This window comes from Colias philodice, chromosome 3, assembly GCF_061535455.1.
Source record: "Colias philodice isolate Cphi_HAF_F1 chromosome 3, ilColPhil1 Martin Lab GWU primary, whole genome shotgun sequence".
Taxonomy (NCBI): Eukaryota; Metazoa; Arthropoda; class Insecta; order Lepidoptera; family Pieridae; genus Colias; species Colias philodice.
Genome location: NC_143088.1, coordinates 8,417,051 through 8,434,296, shown reverse-complemented (window position 1 = coordinate 8,434,296; position 17,246 = coordinate 8,417,051). Strand labels below are relative to the sequence as shown.

The following is a 17,246-nucleotide window of genomic DNA, read 5'->3' as shown; positions in this document are numbered from 1 at the left end:
ATATCCAGTTTTTGGCGAACCTTTGTATGTTTAGTCTGTGGTTGGTGTATATCTGTCAACCTGTCAGTGTCATTTTCATATTGTTCTTTCAAAAGTTTCCCTCAGCGAGAGTGTACGTAAATTTTTTAAATTCTGTTTTGCATCTATTGAAATCACAATGTATTTGTTTAATTTTTACTTTTTGAATTTAAAATATGCATTGCTTACCAGTTTACAAATTAACTGTGTTTATATTATTCCTTCAATGGCGCTAAATATTTACAGTGAGGGCTGAAACGTTACAATGGGTCGTGTGATTCGTGCGCAGCGTAAAGGTGCCGGTTCAGTTTTCGTATCGCACACCAAGAAGCGAAAAGGTGCCCCTAAACTCCGTTCGTTGGATTATGCTGAACGCCATGGTTATATCAAGGGAGTCGTAAAGGTATATTTCTTAACCGTATTTACTATAATGTACATATTATGCATGATTTGATTAATTATTTGGTATCAATAATTTTAGGACATCATTCACGATCCTGGTCGTGGTGCACCTTTAGCGGTTGTTCACTTCCGTGACCCGTACAAGTTCAAGACCCGTAAAGAACTTTTCATTGCACCTGAAGGTCTGTACACTGGTCAATTTGTGTACTGCGGAAAGAAGGCTACACTTGAAGTTGGTAAGTTGAACTATAATGTGTTTCCCAATTATCTTTTGCCTTGAAATGTAAAGTAAAAATGAAAAACTATGAGATTTGTTTGTTGTGATGACTTCCTTACCTACCCTGATTGTGAATGATTACAAAGAGGCTCTTTCTGATGTTCAATTAATTTGTTTATATTAAATGCATTTTATTATTTACATTAAAACAAAATATACCTTACAGGAAATGTTATGCCCGTTGGAGCCATGCCTGAGGGTACCATTGTATGTAACCTCGAAGAAAAAATGGGTGACAGGGGCCGGTTAGCCCGTGCATCTGGTAACTTTGCCACAGTTATCGGCCACAACCCTGATGCCAAGCGCACCAGAGTTAAGCTGCCCTCTGGAGCCAAAAAAGTGTTGCCTTCAAGCAACAGAGGAATGGTTGGTGAGTAACATTTAAAATTGTGTGTAACATACAGTTTATCTCACAGGATTACAGATAAGTATTTCACTTAATCCCATCAATGTAAAATTAAGGAACATGATGACTTTCACTTACCTACTCTGAAATGTTTAATGATTACACAGAGGCTCTTTCTGAGGTATTATTACAAATGTTCTACATAGGAAAGCAAAGGAGCTGGATGCTAAAGTGTTCAAATTTGCAGGCATTGTTGCGGGCGGTGGTCGTATTGACAAGCCGATCTTGAAGGCTGGTCGTGCGTACCACAAATACAAGGTGAAGCGTAACTGCTGGCCGTATGTGCGGGGTGTGTCCATGAACCCTGTTGAGCATCCCCACGGTGGTGGTAACCATCAACATATTGGTAAGTTTTTTGGTCATTTTATGATAGCTGATATTGCTGATAAAATCTAAAACTTAAATTGACTGTTGATGATTTGGTTAATAATGAATAATTTAAATTAAGTGTTGGAAAGATTTAAAATAACAACGGGTCACCATGAAATTTGACTTTGATTGCAAAGCATTAAATTTCGTAGTTTAGGTCGTAATTAGACGGAAAAAAAATATATGGCATGAAAAACTTTGCTTTTGTACTTAGAAGACTGATTGAAGGAAATTTTTAAAAATCTCGGATTTTAATTTTTGATTGAAAATAAAACTATTGAAATAAAAATGTTTATTATTTTTATTGAGTTTTACTATCAAATTAGCTTACAGAAAAGTGGAAAATAACTTAAAAGTGCACACTTTTACTTTTTCTTTTATGTTCATAGCTACTTTCTCTCAATAAACCCCAAATATAGTCGCCCATCATGTTTTCATTGTATTGGCCTTGATAGCGTTGTTCAAAATTCATGATGTCCTGATGGAAACGTTCTCCTTGCTCTTCGGAATAGGCTCCCTTATTGTTTTTAAATTTATCCAAATGAGCATGCAGCATATGTACTTTTAATGACATCCTGCAGCCCATGGCCTTAAAATTTGTAATTGGAATTTGCCTTACCTTCCAAACACCTTTTACAATATCTACAAGCAACATGTGGAGCCCATGGCTTATCTTGATTCCGTACAGGACAGTCAAAATATGCTTCATAGGCTTCACAGAGAACGTGAGATGTCTTTAGTTCATATTTCACGTCTCGAACTTTAATAAATTGACCACATATAAAACAAAATGCATCAGCATCGTATTTGCACTTTCGTGACGACATTTTAAGTTATTCTGGGCTTGTAAATAATACCTGATGGTTGTTTATCACTCGGGTGCCATCTAGCGGCACAGTGTAAACGTTAATATCCCACTCTCACCGCGCGGTCTTTTTAAAAATATTAAAATCAATTAAAATTTATGAAAAAATTGAAAAATTAGTATTATTATTATAACTATCACAAAAGCAAACTTTATACCGAAAAAAGGTATTTTCTTTTCGTTTTTGTGCATAACTAACTGGAAAATAATAGTATAAACTTTAGGACAAAGAACGAAAATTTTTTTGTTGAGTCGTGTAATTGATTGTTTGATATTTTCTTCAAGTAATATGTCAAGTAAATTATGGGTAGTATATTGAACTTAGGACTGACAGTAATAAAATATCCCTAAGAAAATCTTTAGTATATATTCCACTGCTATTGCTCATATTTATGCATCTCTTGATTTTCTATAAAATGTAATGTTTTAGAATAACAGCCATGCTATTGAGTATTGTGATTTTATTTGATAAAATTAAAAGTGTAGGGTGATAAAATAAAACAATAAATAATATTTGTATAAATGTACCTAACATTGTGTATGAACATCATTATACTTTTGTTGATGGATGATAGATTCATCAATGAAACATTTAATAAGAGAGTAAATAGTAGTACTTAGAAAAAACATAACCACCTTGAGAACACATCAAATGAGGTAATGGTTGGAATACCACACTTGACTCTATCTGAACAATAATATAAATGCCAATTGAAGTCATTTGGACTAAATATTTGTTATTTTTAATTACAGGTAAGGCTTCGACTGTCAAGAGAGGAACATCCGCTGGTCGCAAGGTTGGTCTCATCGCCGCCCGCAGGACCGGAAGAATTCGTGGTGGCAAGACAGAAACCAAGAAGGAGACGTAAATGTAACTTTATACAAATTAAAAAAAGAATCAAATTTTTGCCTTTTTATTTCACAACCAAATTCTTAAAATGTGTTAGTTATAGAATACATTACAGTTAAATTATTAAATATGTAAGTGCATTGAATTTCAATACATAATATGTAATAACATAATAAGTGGGTTGAATAAAGTAGCAAGTAGGTAGGAATTCACTGTATTTAAAATATTGCAGTCTAATATTATTTCCATCATTTTATTATATAATCACACCCCGGACACTCCATACAAAATTATCGTTTTGACAGTCACACTGTAGAGACTGCAAATGTGTGTGTTAACGCTTTATGCTTGGCACATTTTGTGACTAGCGTGAAAAAAAAATTCGCGTTTTTCTGATGTAATACATCCGTAAACAGCACAATATTTAACCATTTTCTACGAATAACGATAATCACAAATCCAAAATAATAAAATTACTTTGTCAATTTGATTAATGATGTCAATCTTCGTTGCGTATCGTCCTTGTAGAAAAATGTGGACCATTTATAGCCTGATCGTGCGGGGTAGGTAAGTGTTTAATTTTGGCGGGAGGCGGAGTGTCCGTTCTGTAGCGTTTAGCTACTATTATGTATTCTGTGTTATAATCGAGATTTGAGTAAACTCAATTCTGAATTCCAATGATAAAATCTCAGAATGATGATTCTTAGCAGGGATGTAGCTTAAGAATCAAAATAGCACAGAGTTTAGTTTAGATTATAAACTCAAACTCATTTATTTGGCTCCAAAAACAAAAATAAGTCAAGTAAATAGAAAACAAAAAAAAAGAAAAAAAAAGCAATTACTTGCTTTTCCCACGAGTGCCAACGCGGGTGATACCGCGTGGCACAGATAGTGTTTTTACTTTTTAATTTTACTTGCTTTCCGGGCAGATATATAAAAAAATACTGGTCATCCATCCAATTTTTGTGACTGCCAACCGTTGTTCAAACTTTATTTTTTTTAAGCAGCAACAGAAATACATCTCTGGAAATTGAGAATAATTAACCCAGGTTCAACCGCTAGTACAGAACCTGTTTCAAAGAAACAATTTCTATGGGTGAAAGCATAGAGATCTAGAGAGATGCCAATCGATTGCGCTGAGTACGAAACCGTGTCTCATTACAAATTTACGCACACAACTGCAGTAAACAAAATCAAAACAATACTTCGCGTTGTGTGCGTGTCATCACACAAAAATATGAGAGCGACTATTCGTTCGTACAGTGTACACTAGATTGTAAGTGACGTACGTATACAGATTACAGCACGACTACAGCTTGTACTTTTTTTGGGCATATTGCTGCGACACCGGCCCAGCCCCCTAACCATATCTCCCTTTAGTTTCTGTGATCTGTGGGTGAAAGCTATGGAATTAGGTATTAAAACTTTATCACCCTTGATTCGTATCTTATTACTAACTGTGCTCCGCTCCTGTTGGTTTTAGCGAGATGATATACCTATAGCCTTCCTCGATAAATGGGCTTTCTAATACCGAAAGAAATTTTCTAATCGGAACAGTAGTTCCCGTGATTAGCACGAACAAACAAACACTTCAGCTTTATAATATTAGTATAGATTTACTTGAATTTTAATATAATATAGTTTATGTGCCCACTTACAGCTTACTACTCCTTCAAATGAACTATGCATTTCACAGTAATTGTTTTCAATTTTCTTTGGGGTAATGTGGATATGCTGAAAGCTCTGCCCGGATTAACCAAGACTTGTAAATATTTGTATCCATATTAAAATGACTTCGCTCACGTTAAAATTAAAAGCACAGATAATAATATAATAATACCTACCACATAATACTATACCTACAAGATATAAGTAGGAATTACAATTTTATTACTTACCGAAAACAAGAGATTTAACAAATTATGACTTGACATTGTAATGAGGTTTCAATAGTCCTAGTTACTAATAACGATAAATAAGTTTGTAAGAATATGTTTGTATTTAGGCATACAAGTTAAGTAGGTACTTATGTGACTGCTATGTGGATTTTTGGGTCGGGTACTCCGTACTAGGCTAATGAAGCAGCGGTTTAAAATAGGAATTTGTAATTTATATAGATATTGTTCGCTTGTCCCAGGTTGACTTACGATGACGATGAAGAAAAACCCTTTAATGCTTAAAATATGTATGTATGGTATAAACTTAAAATTAAAATCGATCGGGAAGTTCGTGAGTAACAAACGAAAACTCAAATCATTGAATGAGTACCTACAGTTGCACAAGAAGACGGTTACGTGTACTATTTTTTATGTAATTAGTTAAAAAACACCGAATCACCACCAATCACTCACCCCCTTATCCAAACTACTACCTACTAGATTATGCAAAATGACGTTCAGTCAAGACGTTAAACATTTACAACTTGACGAGATATCCTTTAGTCATTCAATTAAATTATATTCTGATTCAAATTTCATAAAAATCGGTTCAGCAGTTGGCCATGATACCTACCTATAACCGACAAACGGATAGACAGACTTTTGCATGTGCATATTTGATATTACAAGCGTATTTAGGATTTGTAGTTAGGATAAAATTTATAAAAAATGATATATGTAAATAAAATGTCTATGCCTTCTATCTTTTGATCCCAAAATTCCCAAGGAGCTGGATTTACAAAAGAAAAAGCAAAATGCTCTGCTGCTATTTCATTTATATAAAGTAGACAATAAAAGTCGATTATTTAGTGTAGTCTTCCTTGTAAAAAGAATAATAGATGAAAACGATGATGAATAATCAGTAAAAATATATCAAGCTATATTATTTTTTCCATATTAAATATAACAAATAATAGTTACATTTAAATTATTATTTCCAATTATTTTATAATTATGAAGTAAAAATTACGACATTATTTTTATACATATTACTTTAGGAACGACCCCTCTTCTGCGGCGTGCTAGTATCAACTAACTATGAAAGAAAATATAATTTCTCTTGTTACCATAATCCAGTTAACAAGAATACCTTTTTTACCTACATAGCCATAACGTCCGATACATAAGTAGGGTAGGGTACTTGAAGAAATGCAGGGCTGTACTTGCTAACTGCATTATATGAAAACGCCTTATTAGTTATTAGTTATATCTAGCAATTATTATGATTGAAATAATGAATGAACTGCTTATTCTGGTAAAACAATAACCTAAGGAATGTATTTTTAAAAATTTCACCAGCTTTCGCTAATTTCACTTTTCTTTTCGCTAGTCGTTTTATAGCTTTTTCTTAATTAAGTAGATATAGTACTTACAATTTTATTATATTACTAGCTGTCCCGGGAAACGTTGTTCTGCCTAATACTCTAATCACGTAGGGGTATGAATTAAAATAGATGTTGGCCGATTCTCAGACTTACCCGATATGCACAGAAAATTTCATGAGAATCGGTCCAGCCTTTTTGGAGGAGTATAGTAACTAACATTGTGACACGGAAATTTTATATATATTAAGATGTATTGATAACATTGATAGGTAACTATGTTATACATATACATATCGATAATTAATTATGATTACATTGGCGATAAATACATTTGTTAACCATAAAACTTTAATCTAAACTTTTAAAATAATAAAAAAAAGCTTACCTACCTATACAAGATTTGGTAAATGGTAGTTAACTAGGTAGGTACGGTATAAGTAACGTTTCAAGATAGTTAAAAGAAAGAAATTGATATTGGAATAATCTACCAACTATGAGTTTCTTATTATCTTTGAACATAAATAGTTATGTAAGTATTTATAACAAATATAGATTCAGACAAATATTTATTTAGTTATCTATTCATGAAATAATGTTTTCTTATAAATGAGTCCCTGTCGAAACGTTGTAAGAATAAGTAGATAATGTATTCACCGTCTTAGACTTAACTTATATCTAATTATGAATATTGATTTTCTTCGTGACGTCGTGGGGTTAATCCTCCTTGTTTTCTTATAAAAGCGGTCTGCGGACGGCAAAATATGAGTAGCCTCCGCAACACAACCTCAGCAACCGCCGGAGATTGGTTAAACTAAAGACTGGAGTAGTTCGTGAAGCGATTTTCTTCAGTATTTTTGGTAATAACCATCTCGGGGCGACCCACCTTCCCGCCCTTCCTCGTAGGACATTTTAGTGAGTCAAAAAATACTTGGTGGTAGAATTTTATTTTTCAATTTTTTAAAGTTACATCAATAACTCAGGTTCATCGCTAGAAACGTGAAGTCCTTTTTCATCGTATTCCATTTTGTTTCTAATATAACGTGAAAGTAACTATTTTTAATAACAATTTTTTCCTTGCAGTTTTTTAGAATAAGAAATTTAGTTCGTAAAAATGGCAATCACCAGCATGGACCCAGCACCAGGCGTTGCCGCCATGCAAGCATGGGGCGGTCATGCAGAGGCTTACAGCTCAAACCAGACTGTTGTCGACAAAGTCTTGCCCGAAATGCTACACCTGATTGATGCACACTGGTAAGGAAATGCGAACTCTGAATGCAAACATCTTAGCATGCAGTTTTCGAAATTAAAAATATCTAACTCAAATTGTTATCCTCAGGTATCAGTTCCCACCGATGAACCCACTATGGTATGGTCTACTAGGCTTCACTATTAGCATTTTGGCGTTCATTTCAGTTACGGGCAATGGCATGGTTATTTACATTTTCACCACAACAAAGGTAACCTGAAATACCTATTTAGATATTGGTTGAAATTATATTATCGTGTACTAACTACGATATAATAATTCATTCTCTGATTTTAGTCTCTGAAGACCCCCTCAAACCTGCTTGTTGTAAACTTGGCTTTCTCCGACTTCCTGATGATGGCAATGATGGCTCCGCCTTTGTGTATTAACAGCTACTACCAAACATGGGTCTTCGGTAAGAATTTAGTGATAATACTGTTCATTTTTATTAGTTATTAGTTCTGAATATTTATTTCTGATCATTATTTATATACCTACAGGTCCTGTAGCGTGCCAGTTCTATGCCTGCTTTGGTTCATTATTCGGTTGCGTCTCAATTTGGACTATGACAGCAATTGCCTTCGATCGTTACAATGTTATCGTGAAAGGAATTGCTGCCAAACCATTGACCATCAATGGAGCACTTCTGCAAATCTTTGCAGTCTGGGCGTTCTCACTTGCATGGACTCTGGCACCCATCTTCGGCTGGAGCAGGTTATTTCATTTTATAGCAAATTATTTCATTCAAGAATCAATTAATAATTTATAACTGTTGCAATTGTTTTTGATTGTTATCAAATATTGAACTTTTGACAGATATGTACCTGAGGGAAACATGACCGCATGCGGAACTGACTACCTCAGCAAGGACCTGCTTAGCCACATCTACATCATTACTTACTCAATCGCCTGCTACTTCTTGCCTCTGGCCCTCATCGTCTACTCTTACTTCTTCATCGTCCAGGCCGTAGCTGCTCACGAGAAGGCTATGAGGGAACAGGCCAAAAAAATGAACGTTGCTTCTCTCAGGTCCTCTGAACAGTCCAACACCAGCGCTGAGTGCAAACTGGCTAAGGTATGCTTAAATGCTCTAATGCAATATTTCAAAATACTTATAAATGTTATTATTAAAATTTTATTACTTATTTTTAATGAAAATACAAAACTGTTCAATAGGTGGCACTGATGACCATCTCTCTTTGGTTCATGGCATGGACACCCTACCTGGTGATCAACTTCGCTGGTGTATTCGAAACAGCGCCAATCAGCCCCCTCAGCACCATCTGGGGTTCCGTATTTGCCAAAGCTAATGCCGTGTACAATCCTATTGTATATGGCATCAGGTAAATATTCATATTACCTATTATCTAAGAAATAGTATGTAATATAGAAGTATAAGTTATATGTATGGTAAACTAACTATTATGCTATTCCTACAGCCACCCGAAATACCGCGCTGCTCTATACCAGAGGTTCCCAGCACTGGCCTGCCAGCCATCCCCGTCAGAGGAGACTGGCTCAGTGGCATCCGCAGCGACTGCTTGCACCGAAGAAAAACCATCTGCGTAAACAACGACATCGACCGACTGCTTTACCTACCCACGGCTCGGACACGATTCTGCCAAAACGAACTTATTATTATTATTATTTTTATACAATTGTACAAAGTTGTGAACCTGGACACAGAACATGGGCTGGACAAAATATTCGGGATTTAATCATATTTATTTTGTTACATCCATAACAGTAGTATTTTTGGTTTCCTTTCCTTCCTCTGCCTGCATATTTTGGGTCCACGTTTTGTGTGACGAGTTAAACGTTGCACACATTTCTTTTTACCTTGCTTTAAATCATCGGTTGGCGACATTGTAAAAAAATACAAAAAAATGTCAAATGAAATGTATGTCGCTAGACCACCCTTAAACCGCGAGACTGCTCCTATTAGATTAAAACTTAGAAAAATGTGAGATCTTTCGATGAAAAACGCTTTGTAACTTGGACCAATAAATTATTTACATGCAACGTGGTGCATGGCCACATTAATATTTTGTTTTCTTTTTATATTCCGCAATCCTTTACCAGACTGAAGGTATACATTTATTATTTAATAAAATACTAATACATATTTTTGATTTCAAAAGAATGTTACAATCTAATTTAAAGTTACATTTAATTATTAACACACAATAACTATTCTAATATAAAACTCACTACTTATAAGTAACTTAATTGAAAACAAAAAACAACATTCAAATTAAAAAAAATATGAAATAAATTATATGAAGCATTTAAAAACGACATTCAAAGGAAACAATACAGAACACACGCCTAAATCATACCTTAGGGATTAGATAAACGAAAAACAACATTACATAATAGTGAACTCACATTATTCTAAATCACACAGCATCATTCAATCATCATATTCATCCATCATCACCATTCAACACGAACGTACATCATCGGTCATTCAATGCCTATATAATATCTACTTATAGAAATTAAAGATTTTTAACGGATTTTAAACGCGATTTATTCAACCGGAAGGAAGTTATCGCGGAAATTTTTTTTTTTAATTATTAACATCTCAAAAAATTGCTTCTTAAATGCTCCATCCTTGGCTCCATCAGAATCAGTAATTGCTCCACTTCTCAAAAAAATGATCGTCGATGTTTGCCGCCATTACGGCAATTATGAAAAAATATCCACATTTAACAGTGACGGCCGATCATCGATATCGACATTTGGCCACCCTCTATTCTATGTGATTCTATCGTGATTGCCTCTACATAGAGCAGGCTCCAAGGAGATGTTCGTTTGCAAAAATAGCGGACCTAAATCTGACTTCTGATATATATTGTATAGATCCCATACATCCTATAGACAGATGTTGCCAACCAGTTTTGTGGTCCCCCTCCCCCCACCCCGGTTATTAAATATGGCATACAAAGAAAAGAATAAAAATTTCTAAAACATGCCGTGTGGGGTATCAAATGAAAGAGCTTATTGAGTAGATCACGAATATATAGCATACTATAACATTTCTTACACTTTCTCTAAGATTTTTTAGAAAATTTACGAAAATGCTCCATTTTTGAGTTAACTTTAAACCACTATAGATTGAAAACTCATGAATATATTTTTTAAATTATTATTTTAAATAATTAACAATAGTCCATTGTTTATGATTCAATAGTTCGTAATATATGTGGTGGATTTGATGACCCCACAAAATGTTTTAAATTGCAAGGCGCAACTTTCACTGAAGTTACCGATTTGAAATCACACAGAGGCTGATTCAAGAATGTTCCATATTTTTGTTAATTATTTAAAATAATAATTTAAAAAATATTTATAAAGTTAACTCAAAAATGGAGCATTTTCGTAAATTTTCTAAAAAATCTTAGAGAAAGTGTAAGAAATGTTATAGTATGCTATATATTCGTGATCTACTCAATAAGTTCTTTCATTTGATACCCCACACGGCATGTTTTGGAAAGTTTTATTTTTTTCTTTGTATGCCATATTTAATTAACGGAAGAGATGTACATCTCTGGTGCGCCGGGTGCGGGGCAGTACCAATAGCGCTCTTAAAATGATCGCAGACAGATTCGATTGTGTGTACTTGCACCATTGCGAGCAAGTACACACATCCTATATCAATAAAAATAAAATGACATATAAATGGTAAATTGTAAAATGATAATATTTAAATAATTAATGTAATGTACTAACATAGTAATTAAGAAATTACTAACAGTGGACCTATGATGTTCTATTAATAAATAAATTATAAAAAAAAAAAAAATAATAATTACCGTTGTGGGGAGAGGGGGACCACAAAACTGGTTGGCAACATCTGTCTATAGGATGTCTGGGATCTATACAATATATATCAGAAGCAGATTTAGGTCCGCTATTTTTGCAAACGAAACTCCACTGAGAGTCCGGTCTAACACGCCCAACGCTGCCCATTGTGAAGAGGGCCATAAAATTAGTTGTCAACTGACGACCGACGGTTGCATAGCAACCAGATAGTGTACACAAACAAGTTTAACTTCATATTTCAGTGTTAATAAGCAATTTGATTTGTTTATTTTTTATAATCATACAAATTTTGATATACCTAAGTAGCATTCCCTTTGTTTTATTGAAGCAATGTACAATGGCTTGTAAGGCATCTTTTGAATTATATCATAATTTTCCTAAACTAGCTGAAGAAGCCGGATTTGCATTCAACACTCATCGGCCTCGTGTCCATATAGAGTGGAATAAGATTCGTAAGTTTAGTTTTATTTAAGAGTTCAAAATCTTCTCATATGCCTTTAAAAGATATACCAGATATGCCAGTAAGTAGATAGGTATCTAGACCTATCTACTTACTGGCTTACTTGGATCTTTCTTTCCGGTATTAGCCCTGAAATGTCTCGTAATCTCGTAAACTTTTTACTTATAATATCATTGACACGTCTATCTATATTTTACCGTTCAAATAGTTACCTATTCATTAAAGTTTTTATTCACAGGACTTCTTGACATCGAAAGTCTCATTCGAGAGAGAAAATTTGTTTTAATTGAACAGCATTTGAATGATGTAAGTACTTTTTCATGCATTTAACCAGGGATTTGTTACCATGATGTCCTAAAACAATATTATGGAAAATTGACAAAGCTTTAAATCAGATAAACCACTACGTTTATGAACATGAAAAGTTAGATATATAAATTTATTATAATACCTATTTATTGACAAATGAAAAATTTGGCAAATAAACGATTTTAGATCCTGGACTGTGTTTTGGAGTCAGAATTCGATGTACGGATCCTGGATGAAGGAGTTGTCAAAATATTTCGGCTAGCTCAGCTGGCAGTTGAATATCAGCAGTTTTGCCGACATTATTTGGATCGTAGTGTTTATGTATTACGTGAAGAAGTTACATCACTAGCCCAGGTTTTTCTATACGAATAAATTAAACTGATAAATACGAATATCTAATGTAACTCAGGGGTTTTAGTGCTGTAAGCTGACATACAGGATTCTTCTCTTTTGTACTTTCCTAAATTTATTCAATAATAAATAAACTATAGTAAAATTATATACTTAGAGGAAGAAGTTAAAATTAAGAATTAGATATAGAATTTAAAAATCATGTATTTTTTTTAATAAACCTATTATTAGATATAGATTTTTTCTTTCATTGGTTTTCAAATATAATATTAAAAAGCGAATGCTATAATTCTCGATCTGCTGAGAGACAGAGAAATAGGTAGGATTTTGTGTTATAAATCATTTTAATCACCTAGTGCTCATTTTCAGGAACTAGATACGAATAAACGAAGTTTACGAGAGAAAGAAGAAGATATAAGACGGCTAAAAAGAAAATCTAAACATGTGATACGCACTCCGTTACCATATGGGAATGAAAATATAGCAACTATGATTCTCAATACGTTAAAAAACCAAAGCGATATATTTCATTCTGCCCCTCATTTAGATACCTTGCAGCACAACAAATGCAAATTCTGTGACAAAGTATTTTTGAACCAACTTTATTTAAAAAGTCATATTTCAAGACGGCATCCGACCGTAACAGAAATTCCAGAAAAAGACGTCCCAAGTCAAGAAAACTTAACGCAAATTAATTCAAATGAAAACAGCAAATTACTTAATGAGATTGAGGATTTGAAAATCAAATTAAAAGAAATGGAAAACCTTATCGCAGAAAAACACAAATTTAAGGACAATGAAGAAGTAGTCAAAAGTAATTCGTTTGACGGTAAAAAGCAAGACCCTCCTGTAAAAGAAATGAAAGACGCAGAAGTTCTTACACAAGCCCCAGAACCAGAAACGGTTAAAATGGAACAATGGAAAACACAAGAATTTGATAAATATAACCAAGAACTAAATTTGTTAAGAACACAAATATTGCAAATTATTGATGCTAACAAAGAAAACAAAAATAGTAATCAACTAGAGAATGATAACAAGCATATAGAAAAATTACAAGCCACTATTAAACAGCAAGGGGCTGAGTTATTATCTTTAAAGCAGGAATTAATTAATTCGGTAAGTTTGGGTTTTATTTTATCTAAAAGCAAAAAAAAAAATAGATGTTAAATAAGCGTTTCTGGTCAACTTCCCATCATATTCTATACGTTATGTCTCATTTTACCAACTTTACCAGTGTAAAGTGGGTTTTTGTCATTTTAGTTTTAATATTTTTTGAGATTAATAATTCTCAAAATTTACAGAAGTCTCTAAAAGAAAATATGGAAGCTGAGAGGAAAAAAGAAATAGAAGCTCAAATATCAGAATGGGCGAAAAAAGTTGAAATGCAATCGACTGAATGTAGGTCACTGTTACAAAAATTAAATGAAATGGCTAAAGATGTTCAAGAATATAAAGCAATAGCAAATGAAGAAAGAGACAAAGCGGAGCAATTACAACAATTATTAAATCAACAACTTAAGATAGTGAAACAAGATAAAAAAGTTGAAGAAATAAAACCTGTAAGTTAATAAACTAGGTACACTCGTATTCTCGTTGTTGATATTTTTTTTATCAGTACGTATTATGTATTTCTACATATTATAAACACATAGGTAGTATATAATATAATTTTAAAGTGATAGTGAAGATTTGTGTAATAATGTCCTATAATAAAAAAATAAAAAAAAAAAAAGTTTCATTATTTACAGTGTAATATTTAATATAATTTGCATGATTTAAGGTATCCATAGCTATAAATAAAAATGTTCAAATTAAAAAGGATAATTTGGATAAGGGTTATCCTACAGCGGATCGAATGACACTTGAAAAGTTGCAGAAAAAGGCACAAGAATTACTTTCTTTGGAACAATCAAGTACATCAGATCAATCAACAGTTAGTGAAGAAAGCAATGATATAGTTGAGCAAAAGACTAATATGATTGTTGGAACAAAGAAGAAAGACGTTTTAAAATTTAATAGTTTTGACAAACAACGCGAGTATAAGTTCCTTCCAAATAAAAATATTCAATTGGTAGATAAACAGCAACCGCAGAAAGCCACCACGGGTTTCGTAAAGAAAAAAGGAAAGAAAAAGGACAAATCGTCATCGAAAAAACTGCAGAATGGACCAGTAACTTTACCCGTCAGGTAATGACATCTTTTTTTAGAATATACACTCGAAATACTATATGATACACTAGAAATTATTGAGCATGCCATATTTATCTAGTAGTATAGATGTAATCGATCTACAGGGTACTTTAATTACTTAGCACTAGGTACTCGAATAAGTCATCTAATATGCTATATATACAAACCAAAAAAAATAATACAAATTAAAAAAATAATTGCAGTCCCGTAAAAGTTGTTAGAGCAAAAATTACAGAAGAAGTTAATCAACGCTTGGTGCAACTTGGAGTGGACCCTTTGAAGAATAGATTACCGAAAAGTACATTTCAAAAGCAACGGCATTTATTGCAAAAACTCCAGGAAGTAAAAGTCAAGGTTTGGAAAACAATATATAATATGTATTTTGTAGAAAAATTTAACTACTATAACTAGTAATGAAAAATTCTTTTTACTCACGTAAATGCCCCATCTTAGTTGTTTTATTTTTTTAAGTTGATATTAAAGAATAATGATTATATATTTTACAGAAATATCCATCAAGGGAGAAAATTTATCATTCAATACAAGCTCATTTAGATGCAAATACTACAAGTACGGTGCGTCACGTTCGAAAAAATGAAACAATAGATGTCTCTCCTAGCAAAGCCACTAAATTATTCAGTTTAACTTCAGTTCTATCTAATGTAAAAACAAAGGCATTGTCTTTAGTGAAACCGACTGAAAAATTTAAAAAATATGATGCAAATAGCCATTATAAAAATTCGATGTTAGACAACTCACCGACCTCCGGGCGATCTAGTATTATTAATTCAAAAGAAGTAACGCCTACACCATCACCACATCACTCAAGTCAGGATAAAGTTACGAAAATGCGTCGGGCTAAAAAAGATATGTCTTCCAAAAAGTATACATTACAAAATCAAACTGAATCATCAAACGAATCCGAATCAGAAATTAATAATGGAGCAACTAAATTGCATGATCGTGCATTAGAATCTATTGATGATATAGTTAAATCACCAGTTCGTAAACCGAATGATACAAATTTTAAACGTATATCAAAAGATTATGACACAAGCGATAATATTAAAGGCTTTGAATCAAAAAATAGTAAAATAACCCAAAATATACACCTTAAAGTTTCACGAGACAATAGCAGTGACGATATTGAATCGCTCGTCGACACAACGCCTAGAAAAGCTTTTTCTGAAGAAAATATCAGCCCAAAACAAACGAAAGGCGTTTTGAAAAATGCGTCTTCCACATCTTCATTGAACAAGAAAAAGGTGCTATTTGATATGGATGCAATTCAAATGAAATCTGTGAGCGCTACTCCTTCACAAAGCTTAGCTGAAAAAAGTGATGGAAATGAAAATTATTCATTGGGTATCATAAATTTAGACACAGAAGAATGGGATCCTTCAAGGTAATTTATTCGTATAGAAGTAACTTTTAATTCGACGTGGATTTAATATGATCAGATACTAAAAAGAAACTAGTTTTGTTTTGCTCTTACTGTGTACATGGCCCATGAAGTTTGATGGGGCGCTCTTCACGATAGGCAGCGTTGGCCGAACAAATGATCGTCGATGTTTGCCGCCATTACGGCGATTATGAATAACCATCTTAAGACTTAATGACGGCTGATCATAGGTATTAAGGAATTCTACACTATCGTGATTGTCTCTACTCGCCCAACGCTGCCCGTTGTGAAGAGGGCCAAAATAATGAATGTGCAAAAATATAACTATAGTCGATATTTAAAACGTTATATAAAGTTTACACCATGGCATGGCATGCAGGCATGTCTCGGGCTATAGTAAAATTTTGTTATATTTTTCAGCATAGAAAATGAGCCCCCCAAAAAATCAACAATTCAAGTTACCGCTCGCACAAGTCCAAAAATAGCTGAACTTAAGCAAGCTATCGAATCGCAGATGTCAAGAAGGATTCAAACACCCAGTACGGCTTTAGCAGGCAGTATTAATCTGCTACCAACTCCAATGGTGCGAACGAGCCTTGGTGGTAGTAATACAAGCTTAGGTAGTTCAATACTGGACGAAAGTGAAATCCAAATAGCTAGTAATAACCTGCAACGGCAGCCCATCTTAGTCAAACAAAATATTAATATAAAGAAACATGAAAACGATGATAGTGAAATAGACTTTTCAGAATTGTTAGCTGACGATAAAAGTGACAATAAATTTTAGTTATTTAATATTATTGAGTAGGTAGAGCGTACATTCCAGATTTATTAAACTTAACTTAATAATTATTTAGGAATAGATTTTAAGCTTATGTTATTATGTAGCTTAGTTATAGGTATACTTATAAGAAATAAGAAAGCGAGACTGCGTTAAATATTAGTTTGAAATGTAATAAGAATGTACTGCGATTCTACACAGCTACCTAATTGATGTAGGTAGTTGAT

General features: G+C 33.3%; 3 protein-coding genes across 4 annotated transcripts; all 3 read left to right on the top strand.

Annotated features, from left to right (window-relative positions):
- The first annotated feature begins 12 nt into the window (after positions 1–12).
- On the top strand, positions 13–3,240 carry RpL8 (ribosomal protein L8). The gene is made up of 6 exons (XM_089714604.1): positions 13–112; positions 265–421; positions 500–656; positions 864–1,067; positions 1,291–1,449; positions 3,091–3,240. Exons 2-6 carry the CDS (start codon positions 284–286, stop codon positions 3,204–3,206), a joined length of 774 nt encoding a protein of 257 aa, XP_089570730.1. The 5' UTR covers positions 13–112; positions 265–283; the 3' UTR covers positions 3,207–3,240.
- A 3,972-nt stretch (positions 3,241–7,212) lies between these two features.
- Positions 7,213–9,738, top strand: LOC149489840 (opsin-1-like). Of its 2 annotated transcripts, none has more exons than XM_089714598.1 (8): positions 7,213–7,306; positions 7,530–7,700; positions 7,786–7,906; positions 7,993–8,110; positions 8,196–8,409; positions 8,512–8,770; positions 8,872–9,038; positions 9,135–9,738. In XM_089714598.1, exons 2-8 carry the CDS (start codon positions 7,561–7,563, stop codon positions 9,262–9,264), a joined length of 1,149 nt encoding a protein of 382 aa, XP_089570724.1. In that variant the 5' UTR covers positions 7,213–7,306; positions 7,530–7,560; the 3' UTR covers positions 9,265–9,738. The 2 variants fall into 2 exon arrangements, with proteins under 2 accessions (XP_089570724.1, XP_089570723.1); XM_089714597.1 differs by having other exon boundaries at positions 7,228–7,361.
- Positions 9,739–11,860: 2,122 nt separating this feature from the next.
- DZIP1 (DAZ interacting zinc finger protein 1) lies at positions 11,861–17,025 on the top strand. Its single transcript, XM_089715077.1, has 9 exons — positions 11,861–11,975; positions 12,222–12,289; positions 12,479–12,646; positions 13,013–13,762; positions 13,948–14,205; positions 14,427–14,833; positions 15,040–15,190; positions 15,343–16,241; positions 16,659–17,025. Exons 1-9 carry the CDS (start codon positions 11,861–11,863, stop codon positions 17,023–17,025), a joined length of 3,183 nt encoding a protein of 1,060 aa, XP_089571203.1.
- Positions 17,026–17,246: the final 221 nt, after the last annotated feature.

Bases quoted from the DNA above. Each gene is read 5' to 3' on its own strand.
- RpL8 (XM_089714604.1), top strand. From the start codon at position 284: ATGGGTCGTGTGATTCGTGCGCAGCGTAAAGGTGCCGGTTCAGTTTTC. The intron at 422-499 runs GTATATTTCTTA...CAATAATTTTAG, and splicing joins ATATCAAGGGAGTCGTAAAG to GACATCATTCACGATCCTGG. The intron at 657-863 runs GTAAGTTGAACT...TATACCTTACAG, and splicing joins GAAGGCTACACTTGAAGTTG to GAAATGTTATGCCCGTTGGA.
- LOC149489840 (XM_089714598.1), top strand. From the start codon at position 7,561: ATGGCAATCACCAGCATGGACCCAGCACCAGGCGTTGCCGCCATGCAA. The intron at 8,111-8,195 runs GTAAGAATTTAG...ATATACCTACAG, and splicing joins CTACCAAACATGGGTCTTCG to GTCCTGTAGCGTGCCAGTTC. The intron at 8,410-8,511 runs GTTATTTCATTT...AACTTTTGACAG, and splicing joins CCCATCTTCGGCTGGAGCAG to ATATGTACCTGAGGGAAACA.
- DZIP1 (XM_089715077.1), top strand. From the start codon at position 11,861: ATGGCTTGTAAGGCATCTTTTGAATTATATCATAATTTTCCTAAACTA. The intron at 12,647-13,012 runs GTTTTTCTATAC...GCTCATTTTCAG, and splicing joins AAGTTACATCACTAGCCCAG to GAACTAGATACGAATAAACG. The intron at 16,242-16,658 runs GTAATTTATTCG...TATATTTTTCAG, and splicing joins GAAGAATGGGATCCTTCAAG to CATAGAAAATGAGCCCCCCA.